The sequence below is a fragment of the Budorcas taxicolor genome, chromosome 15 (genome assembly GCF_023091745.1).
Source record: "Budorcas taxicolor isolate Tak-1 chromosome 15, Takin1.1, whole genome shotgun sequence".
In the NCBI taxonomy this organism is placed as follows: Eukaryota; Metazoa; Chordata; class Mammalia; order Artiodactyla; family Bovidae; genus Budorcas; species Budorcas taxicolor.
The window spans coordinates 42914242-42930184 of record NC_068924.1 but is presented as its reverse complement, the minus strand read 5'-3'; the positions used below and the strand labels follow the sequence as shown (position 1 = coordinate 42930184).

Sequence of the window (15943 nt, the reverse complement as noted above, 5' to 3'; positions counted from 1 at the left end):
TAGAGGACCTTTCTTCCACTGAGTCACAAACTCTCCTGCACACGGCTCCATCAATACACTTACCGCTATGCATTCTCAAATATTTTTTTTTTAATTTGTACCTTTTGACTCCTCAAAATTGTTTATTTATCCATCTCCACTAGATTGCAAACTCCTTGAAGACAGATTTTTAAAAAATATATATATTTAGCATAGCCCTGTAACCTGCAGGCACATATTAACTCTTCAATGCATGAACAAACAAGAAGAAGAGCATAGCATCATCAGAGCTAAAGAAGAGGAAACTTCCAGAAAAATCTCAGATCTGATAGAGGCTCGAGGAGAAGGCTAATGGAAAAAGCAATTTATTTTCTCCAGCCCTGATTTCCCATGTGCCTATCACTAGCTCCTGGGGGCATCTGTAACAGGAACATCCACATTTAAATATCTGTTATCTGGTTTCAAGCTTCAGATCTTACAGTCATCCGTCCTCCCACACTACCCAGCAGATGCCTTTCTAAACTGATGGGACTCCAGCCATCCCCTGAAGCCTAACAAACTCGCCCTTCTCCGTGCCAAAGGGTGAAGGGAGCACATTCCGGAGGATGAGAGATGCTGGGACACACCTGGCCCAGCTGTTCCTGCAGAGAGGACTGGGGTGAGCAGGAGCAATCTGCCTCTCTGGACACCAACACCTGGCCTGGCTCTGAGTTGCCCCACCCTACCCTATGCTTCACCCACTATTCCTTTTCTCCAGAGCAATCAGAAATGTATCAAGTTGGGCGATGCACTCGGATTAAAGTGAAAGTCACTCAGTCGTGTCCAACTCTATGCAATCCCATGGACTATACAGTCCCTGGAATTCTCCAGGCCAGAATACTGGAGTAGGTAGTCTTTCCCTTCTCCAGGGGATCTTCCCAACCCAGGAATCGAACCCAGGTCTCCCGCATTGCAGGTGGGTTCTTTACCAATTGAGCTATCAGGGAATGAATTAATACCAAAGTTCACATGCACACTAAGCTGGTGAGTTTCTTCAGAGCATAAAACAGTGTTTCACAACCTGGCCGCAGGTTAGAACGCTGATATCTGGGCCACACTGGGCTAACTAGCCTTGGATGAGACCTGGTGTCATTTTAAACTTCTCAAGTGATGCTACAAGACCTAGTAGCTATTCCGTGCTCCCAGATATCCAATAAACAGAAATGGAATTCAGGTGGGGTGAGCTGTCTGGAAGAGCTACATTTTGTTTTTCAGGCTCACAGGCACCCAAGACCCTAGAGCAATCTGGGTAGACAGCCAGAACTCAGTGGTGTTTGTCCCCTGCGTATCCTGGTTCATATATCGGCAGCTGGTGTAGGGTGAGGGGCCAAGGAGAGGTAGGGGCCATCCAAGAGAACATAGGAAACTGCCACTCCTAAATGTTGATACTGAGCTCCTTTCCTGTCACAAAATGCTTTTCTGCTCTTTTGAGTCCAAATGGCAGAGAGGTTTCTCTGTGTGCTGGCCCTGCTCTTCACGTATCACTGTATTTTCTCTCGCCTTCCTTTTCATAGAATCCTGAGCCCCTTCAGAGGTACTCAGTGGATGCTCAGAACCTTTCTGCAAGGCAGACTCTTGCTACCAAACCCAGAAAGAGAGCCCAGAGAGAGGGAAATGGAAATAGTCTGCTGAAATATCTGAGCCAGGCAAGGAAGAACTTGGGGCCTCGGGATTTCTGAGCAGGCCTTTACTCCAAATGACCCCACCCAAGGTCCTTAGTCCTTAACTCTTGGACAGTTCTGCGTGTTGTTCTTCAGAAGTTCACACTTACCCTAGGCTGTGAGTTTGAGCACAACTGATCAATGGGTCTTCCATCAACTACAGATCCTCAACATGCCATTGGCTAATCAAAGGGAAATAAGTGATTTCCCCCAGAAAATGTTTGTTTTTTTTAAAACATACTGTAAATTACACACTAAATATAATTTCTTTTTTTTTTTTTTAGTTTTTAATTAATCTCAATTTATTGCTGCTCTCAGGACTGTGTCTCTAATGTGTCTTTTGGTGGTGCTGATGACCTAGAAAGTTGCAGAGGGATTAGTGACTCCCAGCCCTCAATCTCTCCTCCCTGAGAGCTGCAGGCTTGGAAGGCCAAGTGGTCTAACCAGTGCTGGACCTCTCATACCACACACAGACAGGAAGGGACAGAGTCGACATCAGGATGGGGCTCCAGGTGACATGACAAAGGTCATATCAGGCCTAAGTCCCAAATACTCTCCTTCCCCAACACTCAAAATACAAGTTCGGCCTATACTCACTTAGTGACCTTTAGGGCTTCCCCAGCGGCTCCGTCGGTAAAGAATCTGCCTGCAATACAGCAGACTGCCTGTAATGCAGGAGCCAGATGCAGGTTTGATCCCTGGGTTGGAAAGATCCCCTAGAGAAGGAAATGGCAACCCATTCCAGCATTCTTGCCTGGGAAATCCCATGGACAGAGGAGCCTGGCAGGCTACAGTCTACGGGATCATGGGATCATAAGAGTTGGACTTAACTTGGTGACTAAATCACCACCACCACCATGCTCATCTCAAAGCATTTGATCAAGTGGCCATTTCCACAGCACAGCAAGGGAGCATCTGAATTAGCTGTCCCCGCAGAGGTGGGGCCTGGCTCAAGCTTCTCTTGGTTAGCCAAATGGACATCAGTGGGTCAACCACATGAAGGATTGATGCCAAAGGAATCTGACGTCCTCCGAGTCCCATGATGTCCTCTGTACCACTGCTAACATCGGCCTTCAAGTGCAATTAGACCATAAACACTTGCCTTCCAGGTGTGCCACATCTTCTAAGACCATCCAACATTCAACCCTAACCAACTGCTTGCTATTTTTAAGTTCTGTTTTATTCCTAGCATAAGGAACCAATGTAAACAATGCTCTTTGCAGTTCCTAACTCAGAGACTGAAACTCTAACAGATGTTTTTGGTTTGTGGGATACTAGGAGGATGTTAATGGAAGGTTTCTGTTTTAATTTTTCTCTCTTTGAAGGAAAAAGAAGGGAGTCTATCTGGCTGAGATCCAAGCACACATGTGGAATATTTACGACAAATAGTTTTACATGATTCTGGAATAGAGGTATTTACAGGATTAAAGAAATAGCTTTAAGCCAAGACCCTTTTAACACAAGACTAAAGATCTTAAAAGTAACAAGTCAATGCCAGAAAGTCAATAAGTACTAATGACAATATCCACCCACCTCCTTGGACAATGGAGGGTTTATATTATGAATGACCAGATAAAAACTAAAATACATACCCTGGTTTTCTATGAGGGAGTATGATTTCTCGGGAGCCAGAAAACACAAGTTTATGATCCCAGTTTTCTTTTAATGAATATGTTTTTGTCAAAGAAAAGAAAGGGGTGAGGTGCTAGAGGGGAGGTAAATGATAATTACCATTTCTACCTGTTTTTCTTACCGAGACAATTATGACCATCATGAGCCAACATGAAGCCATCAAAACAAGTGCAGCGATAATTGCCAGGAATATTCAAACAGTCATGGACACAGCCTCCATTGAGTTCATTTTCACATTCATCAATATCTGAGGAGTAAAACAGAAGTAAGCCACACAGGCACTATTTTTTTAATGTAGAGAAATATATATTTACCTTTTAACCAGCCATCCCACTTCTAGGAATCTCCAACAACAGTAAAAATTAATATACATAAGGTTATTCACTGCAGAATTTGTAATTACAAAATACTGGAAAAAACCTAAATGTCCATAATAAATAGTTAAAGAATTAAGGTACGTTTACTTGGTGGAATACTGTGCAGCTGTTAAAAAGAAACAATGGGAAAGATCTCTACAAACTGATTTGGAGTGATTTTTAGAATATACTAATAAGTAAAAAAGAGTCAAAATGCATAAGATTATTTGTTATATGTTATCTTCATGTAAAAAATAAGGAGATACAAATACACATAAAATTCCAACATGCTTTTTTTTTCTTCTCAGAATTAGACAAGCTTATTTTAAAATTTACATGGAAATGCAAAAGACTCAAGAGTTAAAACAATTTTGAAAAAGGAAAACATATTTGGAAGATTTTCACTATCAAGACAGTGTGTGGTACTGGCATAGAGGCAGGCAAACAGATCACTGGAACAGAATCAAGAGTCCAGAAATAAACCTGTATTTATGGTCACTTGATTTTAGACAAAAATCCTAAGGCAATTTATTGGGAGAAATGATAGTCTTTTTAACAAATGGTGCTGAGACAACCGGATATCCATATGCAAAAAAGATTCATTTAGGCCCTTATCTCATATCATACACAAAAGTCACAAAATGCATCAGAGACCTAAATGTGAGAGCTAAAACTAAAAAACTTTTAAGATAAAAAAATATAAAAGTTTTATGAGAAAATCTTTGAGACCTTTGGTTAGGTAAAGATTTTTTTAGGTACAACATCATATATAACACAAAACACAAAATCCATACATTTAAAAATTAATAAATTGGACTTTGTGGAAATTTAAAACTTTTACATTTCAAAAGACATCATTAAGAAAGTGAAGAGAAGCACAAATTGATAGAAAATATTTGCAAATCACATACCTCATCTTATAATTCAATAAGACAAACAACCCAGTTTTAGAATGGGCAAGAGATCTGAACAGACGTTTTACCAAAGACGATACGCTGGCTCAGATGGTAAAGAATCTGCCTTCAATGCAGGAGACCTAGCTTCAATCCCTGGGTTGGGAAGATACACTAGAGAAAGAACCGGCAACCCACTCCAGTATTCTTGCTTAGAGAACTCCATGGACAGAGGAGTCTTGTGGGCTACAGTCCACAGGGTCACAAAGGGCTGGACACCACTAAGTGACTAACACTCTGCTCCGACACAATAAGCACATAAAAAAAGTACATCGTTAGTTATTTGAGAAATTCAAATTATAATCACGAGATACCATTCCACACTCCCTGCTGCTGCTGCTAAGTCACTTCAGTCGTGTCCAACTCTTAGTGACCCCGTGGACTGCAGCCTCCCAGGCTCCTCTGTCCATGGGATTTTCCAGGCAAGAGTACTGGAGTGGGGCGCCATTTCCTTCTCCACCACACTCCCTAGACAGTTTTAATAAAAAAGACAGACAGGGACTTCTCTGGTGGTGTCGTGGATAAGAATCTGCCTGCCGATGCAGGGGACATGGGTTTGACCCCTGGTTTGGGAAGATCCCACATGCCATAGGGGAACATGTGCTACAACTACTGAGCCCCTGTTCTGCAACTACTGAAGCCTGTGCGCCTACAGCCTGTGCTGAGCGACAAGAGAAGTCAGCCACGAGAAGCAGCCCATGGACCGAAACTAGAAAGGAGCCCCCACTCGCCGCAACTAGAGAAAGCCCACGCAAAGCAAAGAAGACCCAGCACAGCCAGAAATCAATCAATTTTTTAAAAGAAAGACAATGACAAATGTTGGTAAGGTTGCAGAGAAATGGGAATCCTCATACGTTGCTGATGGTAATAAGATGGCATAATAATAGTAATAAGTCACTTTGGGAAGTTCCTTGGCAGTTTCTTAAAAGATTAAACACAAATTTACCACATAATCCAAAGATTCTACTACTAGATATATATCCAAGGGAAATGCCAAATCACGTGTACTTGCAGGTGAATATTCACAGCACCATATTTATTTATAATAGTCTAAAAGCTGAAACAACCTAAACATCCATGAAATACTAGTTGACAATAAAAAGGAATGAAATATCATTACAGGATATAGCATGGATGAACCTCAAAAACATTATGCTAAGCGAAAGAGGCCAAACACAAAAGACCATATATTATATAATTCCATTTAGAAGAAATAGTCACAAAGGCAAAGCTACAGAAACAGGGAAATAGGGTAGCGGTTGCCTGGAATGGGGCTGAAACTGAGACAAGAAGAATGCTTGAAGACTGTATTATGTGGTGACTGTACACCTCAACCAGTTCACTCAGAATCACTGATTTGTACATTACTTGAACTGGTGAGTTTTACGCTATGTAAATTACAACTCAGTGAATCATTAAAAAGAAAATACATATTCAGTTGCTTATTTGTACAAAAGAAACGTAGGAAGGAGAAACCAGAAAGCATAGACTGGTGACCCTTGCTTGTGGGAAAAGGGGTGGAAATGAGGAATGTAAGCAGGATGGGAATGGGAGGAGGGAGTCACACTTCTCTGGTTTTTGTACAGCTTCGACTCAGAACCATGGTGATGTTTTACATACACACGTCAAGCAGGAAGCAGAAGTGGGGACTGAGGGGAGAGAAAAAATGGAATACAGAGAGGAACAAACGAATCCAAACGTACTATAAATGAGTAACATAACCACACCGAAGAGGATGGGGAAGAAAAGTACCAGCCTAAGTAAATTCAAAAAATACTAACTTGACTGGATATTGTAAGGCTGAAAACAAAAGCAGTTGTATATAAATACCATACCCTAATTATTATATCTGTTTTACCCACAGGATTATGGAGTAGCAATTCTGTATATATGTTATGTGTATACTGGGATTGAACAAATATATATATATGGCAAATAATGAGAGTCAGGCTTCTCACTGTTAGAGAAAGAAGTTACAAATAAGCCAAGAGGGAGGTTAGAATAATCCTGTGATACTGCTTTGAAATCTGAAATATCCATATAACTCACTGTTTTTAATATAGAGAGAAATGCATAAATAAAAGGAATAAAAATAGATAAGTGTGTATGTGTGGGTTAGTATACATACATATATTTCCTAGCTCTGTCCACTGAGAGGGCCTAGGAGGAATGACATCCCAGTAACAGTGAAAATATCAAGCATCCAGATCTTGGTTTCCATACACCATTTCCCAATAAAAGGAAAGCCAGGGGTCCTTGAAGAAGTGGTTGATTCCAGGGTTAGGGAGGGGGAAATACAGGTTGAGGCTGGAGCATTTTGTGGTATCAGAAAATTAGGAGTTTCTCAAAAAAGGATGGGGGCATGTCAACAGGACACAGGAGACCATGTGAAGAAGCTCCCAATGGCTAAAGTTGGAAGAACTTAAGCCCAAAATAAACAACTATATAATTAAATAAATACCTGTGAGTCCATACTGGCATAACATACACAAACACATAAATCAACACATAAGTAAATGGGAAATGAGGACAGAGCTTCCTTAGAGAAGCCCTATTACTAGATGTGCAAGGAACAAGAGAAATACAAAACCACCAAGAGGCACACTTTACAGTGACAACTGATGCAGGCAAGATCCACCGTGAGAGGCTAAAATCAGTGGACAAAAATGTGAGAACAAACACGACATTAGCACGGGCCAAAAGTATCTGCCCCAAGATACAGCTCTGTTGAAACAGAAAAAAGAAGTAACTTTGAAGTGGGGAAAAACAGAATATATCATTTTAACCAGGTGATAAGATTAACATTGCCTGTAGTGGGACATGTTGACATTGTGTACCCCAGCTGTGATGCACTGAAAAGCACACAAAAATACTTCTGCAGCAGCCTTTGCCAAAAGTTCCACTTTTGCATTATTAAAAATGCAGAACGAGAAAACACAGGACATTCTCTTACTGTGTCTGTTCCTACCATATTACTTTTTATCATGTGGAGACATAACACCAACAAAAGAACCGTACTCATCCACATGTCATCGTCAAGAAAGACCAGGAAAGACTGAGGAGCTGTCACAGACCGGAGGAGACAAGGAGACAACAGTTAAATGTACTGTGGGACTTTGAGCTGGATTCTGGAAGGGAAAAAATAGAACATTAGGGAAAAACTGGTGGCATTTGAGTTAGTCTATATAGGTAATAATATTGTGCCAATGTTAATTTCCTGGTTTTAATACTCTACTGCAGTTATGTAAGTTGCTAACACTAGGGTAAAATAAGTAGCAGACATATGTAACGAATTCTGCACTATTTTTGCAAATTTTCTGAAGCCTAAAATTATTTCAAAATAAAAAGTTAAAAAAAAATACAAAGGCCAAGTCTAGATTTATCCCTAGATGATTCAGTTCCTTAAACTTAGAAATAAGGACCATGTAATGAATATTGACCACTGAAACATCCCCTCTCCAAAGTCTGGGGTATAAGCAAAGATCATTTAGAATATAACATCCTTCACCTAAAGTCACTTCTGAATCACATTATTTTAAAAATACTTACTCAGGTCCTATACTTTCATTTTTCCAACATTTTGGCAGAAGAAATTCATGGAGTATAAAATTTTGTTCACTCTGAGCAAACCAGTTCCCATCCTTGAACTTAAATAGGGCCAAGTGACTCTGGTGATAATCACAACACAAATGTTGTTGTCTTGTGATTATCACAAATACCACAGACGGGACCCAAGAGGCTTAAAAACTAATAAGCCAGAAAGTACACATGAAGGAGTCACATCTTTGAATATCTGTATCTTTGAGTCTTTGCAATCCTCATTTTCTTTCCTTTCCCTTCTTGGAAGAAAGTTTCCACTTAAGGATCCCTGTGCCAAGAAATCCAAACTAAACAGGGAGAGCCTTACTTGCTAGGTTTATAAATACTACAAGTATTCAAAAGATCAGCTTGTCCTAGGGTTTGGGTTGAAAATGACAGTGCAAAGAATACACGCCCCTGTTAACAACGATCACCCATGGAGAGAGGAAGAGGAGGACCTTTACTTTTCTATCTCACACGTTTTTGTATTGTTTTGTGTTTATAATAATAATCACAAATTATTTTGAAAAAATTTAAAGGTGTAAGAGCAGCAATGCCGATCATTAATTCTTTTAAATTAAATAGCAAACTTTTCACTCTAAACTGTTAGTAATTCAATTTCAATTGTGATAAGCAAAACTCAACAGCTAAGAATCACCAAACTCTTGCCACTTGTCATTCAATATCATTTACTAAATATGTACTTTATTCAAAAGAAACCATGGCATGGTTTCTACCCCCAGAAAGCATACAGTGATTGGAAGTCACAGTGAAAAAGTGAAATCCCCAAGCAGTATATGAACATATGTGAATTCCAGTACTGTACATAGAATATTTAATACAGTGAGGATGTGGTATGGAGGAACTGACAGAGAAATGTTTCAGAGAGAGGTAGTCTTTTGGCCTCCCATGATATAGGGCAGATAGAGAGAGATGGCCGTCTATCTCCAGGAAAAGATGAGCTTGAAGAAACAGAAGGGCTTTATGGATGGTCCACCAACCCCACTTGCTATGAACCTGACCAGGAGCACATCTCCTCTGATGCGAGAAGTGAGAGTTTTGTTCCTCATGCACAAAAGAGACTGTAAATAATAGGATTTCACACTCAACCAAAGAGGGACACCAGGAGCTGAGTGAACAGGAGAGATGTGAGGCCAGCAACGGAGCTGGAGTTTTATCTAACATTCTTTCACGTCCAGGCTAATTGTGTGAGCATGCCCACAATCCCTTTCCCAATTCCCTTGAGCCCCATGTCTTCATCAGTAACAAGAGAGACAGGATTGGCTAAGAGCTCCCAGAAGAGCCCAGCCAGCTCCAACATGCTACAACTGCCATTCCCCAGAGCAGCCTGCTCCTACGAAAGTCCACTCTACAGCCAGTTCCCAACTTCAGAATTCCTGACACGAGCTAATCTCCAGTGGCCCAGAACACAATATAGTGGAGTCCAGCCTTCAGGCTCCCAGATCTGGAGCTCTAAGGGCTTAAAACATCCCTCCACATACACTTTTCCAGGGCTGGGGCAAACCTGCAGCTCCAAACGAGGCAGCCTCCTGATGCAGCTGTAAAGCTTGGCAGGTCACAACGCCAAACCGTCCGAAGTCATGGACAAGATGGAGTCACCAGAGCCTCAGGGGAGGGCAGAACTCTGGCACTCAGACTCCAGAGTGAGAGTACAAGCTACCCCAGGGAGGTGAGGGATCAGCCCTGCTCTGGCAGGCATGGCTGTCTGATCAACACAGCTGTTAACTTTCTGCCCCCAAACTGAGTGGGACCAAAAGACACTACTAAAGCACCACTTTTCCTTTGCAGAAGCTAGACAAAAGGGCATTTCAGAGCCAGAGGCAGATGAAACTGTATGATCAGCTCTGGGGAAAACCTGATGTTCCCAGTTTTTTACGGATCTGAAATACATTTCAGAGAATGGGTGATGTGACCCAGGGCTGGGGTGGGAGCGTGGGAGTAGAAGCATTTCTACCAACACGAGTGGCCACTACAAGCGCTGAGGGCTTCCCCTGGTGGCCCACACATTACTGGTTACCAGGTCACTTACCCTCACACTGCCTGCCCTCCCCTTGGTAGCCAGGCCTGCAGGAGCATTTGTAGGAGGTGGGTGTGTTCTCACACAGGGCATTGATGTGGCAGTCATCTAACCCCTGGGCACACTCGTCCACGTCTGCAAAAGAGTACAGCAGCTCCTAGGGTGTCTCCCTAGATGACCTGGCCTTGGTCCCTCTCTAGCATCATCTCCCACCAGCCCACCCTACCTCACATCTCACCATTTTGGAAGTCTGGGGATTGACATATGATTTCCAGGTCCTTGTTTCCAGGTGCAGACTGTTCACTCTGACTGGGATGCCCTCTCTACACAGCTCAGACCCACCTCCCCTAGGGAGCATGCCAGGACCCCAGAGTGCAGGTGAGATGCCTGCCCAGGATGTGCTCGCATATCACACTGTCATTGCTTTCCTGCCTGTCTTGCCATCTAGACGGTTGATTACAGACTGGGTCTGTGTCCCTGAGGCCACGCACAGTGCCTGGCACATGAGCAGGCGATGGTAAAGGCCTACTGAAGGAAAGACCAAGTTGGCAAAGATGATCTGAGAAACCAAGCAGGGTCTGTCAGCTTTCTCAGGGTTTGCGATATGGGGGGACAGCTCACCCTGGGCTCTGAGCACAGCACCCTGAGCCCTCCAACCAGGCAAAGCGGGAGTGGTGCCTCCACCCGCAGCCCCTCACAGCTGCCCACCCTCTCAACCTGGAAACCCGCCTGGGCAAAACAAGTATTTGCTTGGCTGATATCCCTCTAGCATGTGAACTAAAAACAAAAGTTTTGAAAGTATTGCAAGGCCAGTTAGTGCAGAACGGGGTTCCCCGATTCTCCAACAGCAGCTGTTCCACGGATAGAAACATACCCGAAGCCCATCGGAGAACTTCCCGGCCCCGACCTCACTCTGGACCGCGGCCGGAGCCCTCAGTTTCCCCATCTCCGCAGAGGAGACTCCCAAGCCCTGCTCCTCGAGCTCTGCCAGCGCGAGTCTGACCAGCAGACGCTCCGCGCGGACCGGAGCGGGAACTGTCATCAGCCCCGGGTCCCAGGCCCGGCCGCGCACTCAGGCCCCGGCCTCTAACCCGCGCGGTGACGGCGCCTCGGCCTGTCCGGCGGCTGGGGCCCCAGGGAAGCAGGGGCCACGCGGAGCCCCGCATCCGAGCCGCGATCCCGCCCTTCCCGAGCGCCCCTCACCCCCCGCGAGGGGACCCGGACCCTTTCCGGCGCCCGTCCCGCCCGGCGTGCCAGGTGCGTCCCCGCGGCCGGACACTCACCCTCCGGCGGCCCCGCGGCGCGGCCCCGATCGGGCGGGACGGCCGCCGTCAGCAGCAGCAGCAGCAGCAGCAGCGCCCGGGCAGCCCTAGGGCAGCCGCGGCCCGCGACGCCCATGGCAGGCGCGGCGGCTGCGGGCAGAGGCAGGGGAGCGCGGGCGGCGAGCGCGGCGGCGGCTCCGGGAGGTGTGTGCGGGCGCCGTGCCCGCCGCGCTCTGACACCCCCGGCCCGGCCCCGCCCGGCCCCCGAGCCCCGGCCTCATTTTCACACGGTCCTCCCCGGGCCGCCCCTCCCGGCCCCCTCCCTTCTCCCTCGCGGTCCGGGCGGAGGGGGCGCGGCCGCAGTGGCCTGCGGGCGGCTGTCAGCGGGGCGCGGGCGGGCCCCCAGTCCCCCGCGCAGGCCCCGCGCCCCAAACCCGCCGCTCCCGCACCGCCGCCGCGCTCCGCCCGTTCGCGGTGTCCTCCAACTTGACCCGGTCCCTCTTGTGAGGACAAACAGCACTTTTGGCATGAAATATTCGGACACGGGGCACCCGGAAAGTGTCCTGTGTATCTCAGAGTCCTATAGTCCCCAAACCTCGACGCCACCTACGGGACTTGACCTTCTCTCCGCTTACTAGGGGAATGTGGATGGAATGAAAGTGATTTTGCCTCCTTCGGAGCCTCAGAAGAGCTCACTGGAGAGTGGGACCCTAGCTTCTCTGCTCACCTCAGCAGGCACTCTGTCTATGCCCTTCTCCATTCTGCTCAGCCCAGGCCTTCTCTGATCCCCTGGCCCAAAGTCCTCGGATGACAGTGGCCCACTTGTCCCCCCCTCCACCGCCGCCCAACACACACACACACACACTGCTGAGACTGTCCCTCTCTGGCAAAATGCTGGGCCCAGAATCATAAAAGAAAAAGTTCATTTCATTGAAAACCGGTTGAATGTATTTTTGGAACCTAAAGTGAAGGGAAAGGGGGACCAGAAGGTCAAGGATGAGCCGCCAGGAACAAGAGACAGCCCAACAGGGGCACAAGTGGTATGTACGACCACCTGAGCTAATAACCATCAGGTCTGGCCAGCTGCATGTACAAGGCAGTACTTGTCACCTGGCCCTCCAAGCAAGACATCCTTACAAGAGAACACACCTGCACAGGGCCCTCCCACACGGTCCTAGGCACGGGAGACTGGAGCTCATGATGAGCGGCATCAGCATGGCTCCAGGGGCAAAGGTAGCGGCAATTCCCAGATGCAGCAAAACACCATACTCAGGGATTTCAATGTTCTTTGAGCTTCTCTGTATTTATTAAATTTTCTCCCGTGAATATATGCGGACATACATATGTGTATGTCTGTGTGTGTGTATATGTATATATATTCATTCCTTTGATAATCAGAAAAAAATAAACATCACAAAAATCCCCACCTAGCTCTGGCACAAAAACATGTCTCCCCACTCAGCACCTCTCCTCCACTGCCTCTGCCCCGCCCATCCCCACCACTCCCAGGATGAGACTGCCTCTTCACGTCTTCGTTCCTACTTCCTAGAGCTGCTGTCCGAAGGAGAATCGGAGAAAATAACTTTTCTGTGGTTGGTTTTTTTTTTTTGACCTTTTCATCCCCAGCTAAGGCAAGCAGGTTGCATCCCTTCTTCTATCTTTCCCCCATCCCTCCCACCCTCTTTTGTTTGGTGCTGAGAGACACTCACTCAGCTATTTCTAGTCATAAGGGTGGTTTTTTACACATTTGTAAATCTTCACTTAGTGAAACATTCTCTCCGCCTTTGTCTTTGTGTCCTTAACGGTAGCCATAAATTACTGCCTTCTTTTTCTCTCCAGCTGCATCAGGCTTCATTGCTTTTGAAATGATCAAAGTTATCTTCTTTGAAAATCCAACTAGAAACTGCCCATTGTGTGGCACAGACCTCGTTAGCTCCAGTCAAAGCATATAAATACATAAAGCTGCCCGTTAAACTCTATGGGAGCCTCCTCCAGTCCTTGTGCCTGGTAAGAAATAAGATGTACTGTTCTTTCCCTTCACCATTTCCCCAAGTTTATATGTCAGTAAGAATACAAATTAATTATAAGACCCAGTGCTTCTTTGCCTAAGAGAGTCAGTTTTCCCTCGTGTTTCCTGGAAAAGTTTACCACTGGCACAGATCTCCAAAAATGTTGTGAATCCTATTTTGTTTCCCCAAACTTCCATACAAACGTTCTTTCAGCTGGTCAGCTCCCAGATGCCTGGGCAACCTTTCTGACGCTTCAGATTAAAGTCAATATGGTTTACAACTGGGGAATTTCCATAGGGGAAAGGCTTCAGGGAAATTTGTGCTCAAATGTCAATGTTTTCAGTGTTCCAACATCAGGGGGGACTTGGTGGGCCCTGAGGTAGCTGCTGTCTGCCCTCCATTGTCTCACTGAGGTCCCCAGACTGTCCGTGGACTAAGGCTGTACCTCCCTCTCACCTCCCTCAGGCTAAGAGCCTGTGAACCAGACCGGAGGGGAGAGAGAACCCAGCCAGCCTTGTCTCACTGGTGTGGGCTTCTGGCACTAAGAAGACTGTGGAAGCAAAAACTGTGCGTGCCCCTGAACTGCATATGGCTGAGATAAACTCTGCATTCGCTGGACACCTTTCAGTGCCCACTTTTTTGACTCTCCAGCAGCTTTTGGAAACTCCTTTTGGCAATTCTCCTTCCCTTGGGTTTTCATGGCAGCAGGCAAGCTCCTGATTTTCCAGCCTATCAGGAATTACCTTCTCAGTCATCTTTTCGAGATCCCCTTTCGACACCCTCTCCCCAATGGTTCGTTCAGTCACTTGTTTCTGTAATAGGAATCTCCCTTTAGCTTCGATTCTGTGCATTGCCTCCAGCTGTCTACTGGATACCCGCACCTTGATCACCCACAGGTCCCTCAGATTCAAGACATTCAAAATGGAGTTCATCTTCTTCCTCAAACCTGCTCCTTATCAAGCGCTTCCTCTTGATAGCACCTGATAGAAAGGCACCGTCATTCTGCCAGCACTAGGTCAGAGACCTGTCAGTCACACCAGAGTCCATCTTCTCTCTTCCCATGACATACAAAATACAAACCCTCATGTCAACCCAACCTTCTTATCATCTCTCAAAACCATCCTCTTCCTTCATGCAAGCTTCCAGAGCTCAGGACCTCATCATCCCTCACTTGGTCTGTTGTTCCTAGTCTGTAGTTCTTTATTGATCTCCCTGTTTAGAATCTTACCTTCAGTGCATCTTCACAGTGGTTGTGGGAGTAAAATGTAAATTTTGTCACACCAATCCCAGTCTCTCTCAGGCTAAAGTCCAAATCCCTTGATTCAATCACTCTGAAAACCATTTGTGCAGTATTACTCAAGCAAAACATGACTACCTGCTTTTAGGTACATACCCAAGAGAAATGAGTGTTTATTCAAAAAAACACATACAAGAATGTTCATAATGACTGTATTCACACTAGCACAAAACTAGAAATAACTCAGATCTCCATCAAATAGAGGATGCATAAACAAATTGTGAGATATTCATTCAACGGAATACTGTAGGACAATAAAATGAACAAACTCTAACACATTCAATGACACAGAGGCATCTCATGATTATTTACATTAAGTGAAAGAAGCCAAATACAAAAGGGCACATATGGTACAGTTCCACTTCTATGAAGGTTAAGAACAGATAGAACTAATGAATTGTGATAGAGGCCAGGATAGTAATTCCCTCTGGGAATGGGTGTTGACTGGGAAGAAGCATGAAGGAACTTTCTGGAACACTAGAAATGTTTTAGATCTTGATCTGGGTGATAGATGTATACATATAAAAATTCACTGAGACGCTGGCTTACATGTAAAACATTTTATGCACCTTATTGTATGTGTTTTACCTCAAAAAGTAAGTTAAAACAAGAACTGCCTAGCCAAAGAGCTTTGTGGTCTGCCTGACACCCTCTGCCCTTCCAACTTCTCTCCTACCCACAAGTTATGCTCCAGCAACACTGAACTACTTGTATCAGGAGTTTGCCATTTCCCACCTCATAGTATCTTTTCTTTTGCTCACACCCTTCCCTTTGCCTAAAAGACACAAAGTGGGTCTCAATAAATAAAATGCAATGTCTTGATTAACAAATGATACTGTACCCCAGGGGAAAGGTGTTTGCTGAGACGTCCTCCAGGCAGCAATGAGATACGGATGAAAGTACTAGAGTCTGCAGGTTAGCAGGTCCTGAGAACTAATGCAGAAAAGAAAACTCATCAGCTCTCACACACACATTCATTTCTCCTCCGTGGATGGCTTTCACATCTCCTGAAAAACCTTTCCAGTATGTTTGATCTGGACCCACCTCCATTTGATCTTTTGTCCCTCACAACAGATGTTTTCCCCTGCCCCAGATACCCCCTGTTCCTCGGAGGGAAGCTGCCCCACCTTCAACTTCA

At 45.2% G+C, this 15943-nt stretch overlaps 1 protein-coding gene across 2 annotated transcripts in view; it reads right to left on the bottom strand.

Moving 5' to 3' along the window:
- Nucleotides 1–11635, bottom strand: part of SCUBE2 (signal peptide, CUB domain and EGF like domain containing 2) — a 69963-nt gene extending 58328 nt beyond the window's left edge. For both annotated transcript variants that reach the window (XM_052652443.1, XM_052652444.1), the window contains exons 1-3: nucleotides 11521–11635; nucleotides 10250–10372; nucleotides 3433–3558 (exon numbers count right to left, since the gene is read on the bottom strand). In XM_052652443.1, the coding sequence (XP_052508403.1) occupies nucleotides 3433–3558; nucleotides 10250–10372; nucleotides 11521–11635 (364 nt within the window). The remainder of the gene's footprint in view (nucleotides 1–3432; nucleotides 3559–10249; nucleotides 10373–11520) is intronic.
- Nucleotides 11636–15943: the final 4308 nt, after the last annotated feature.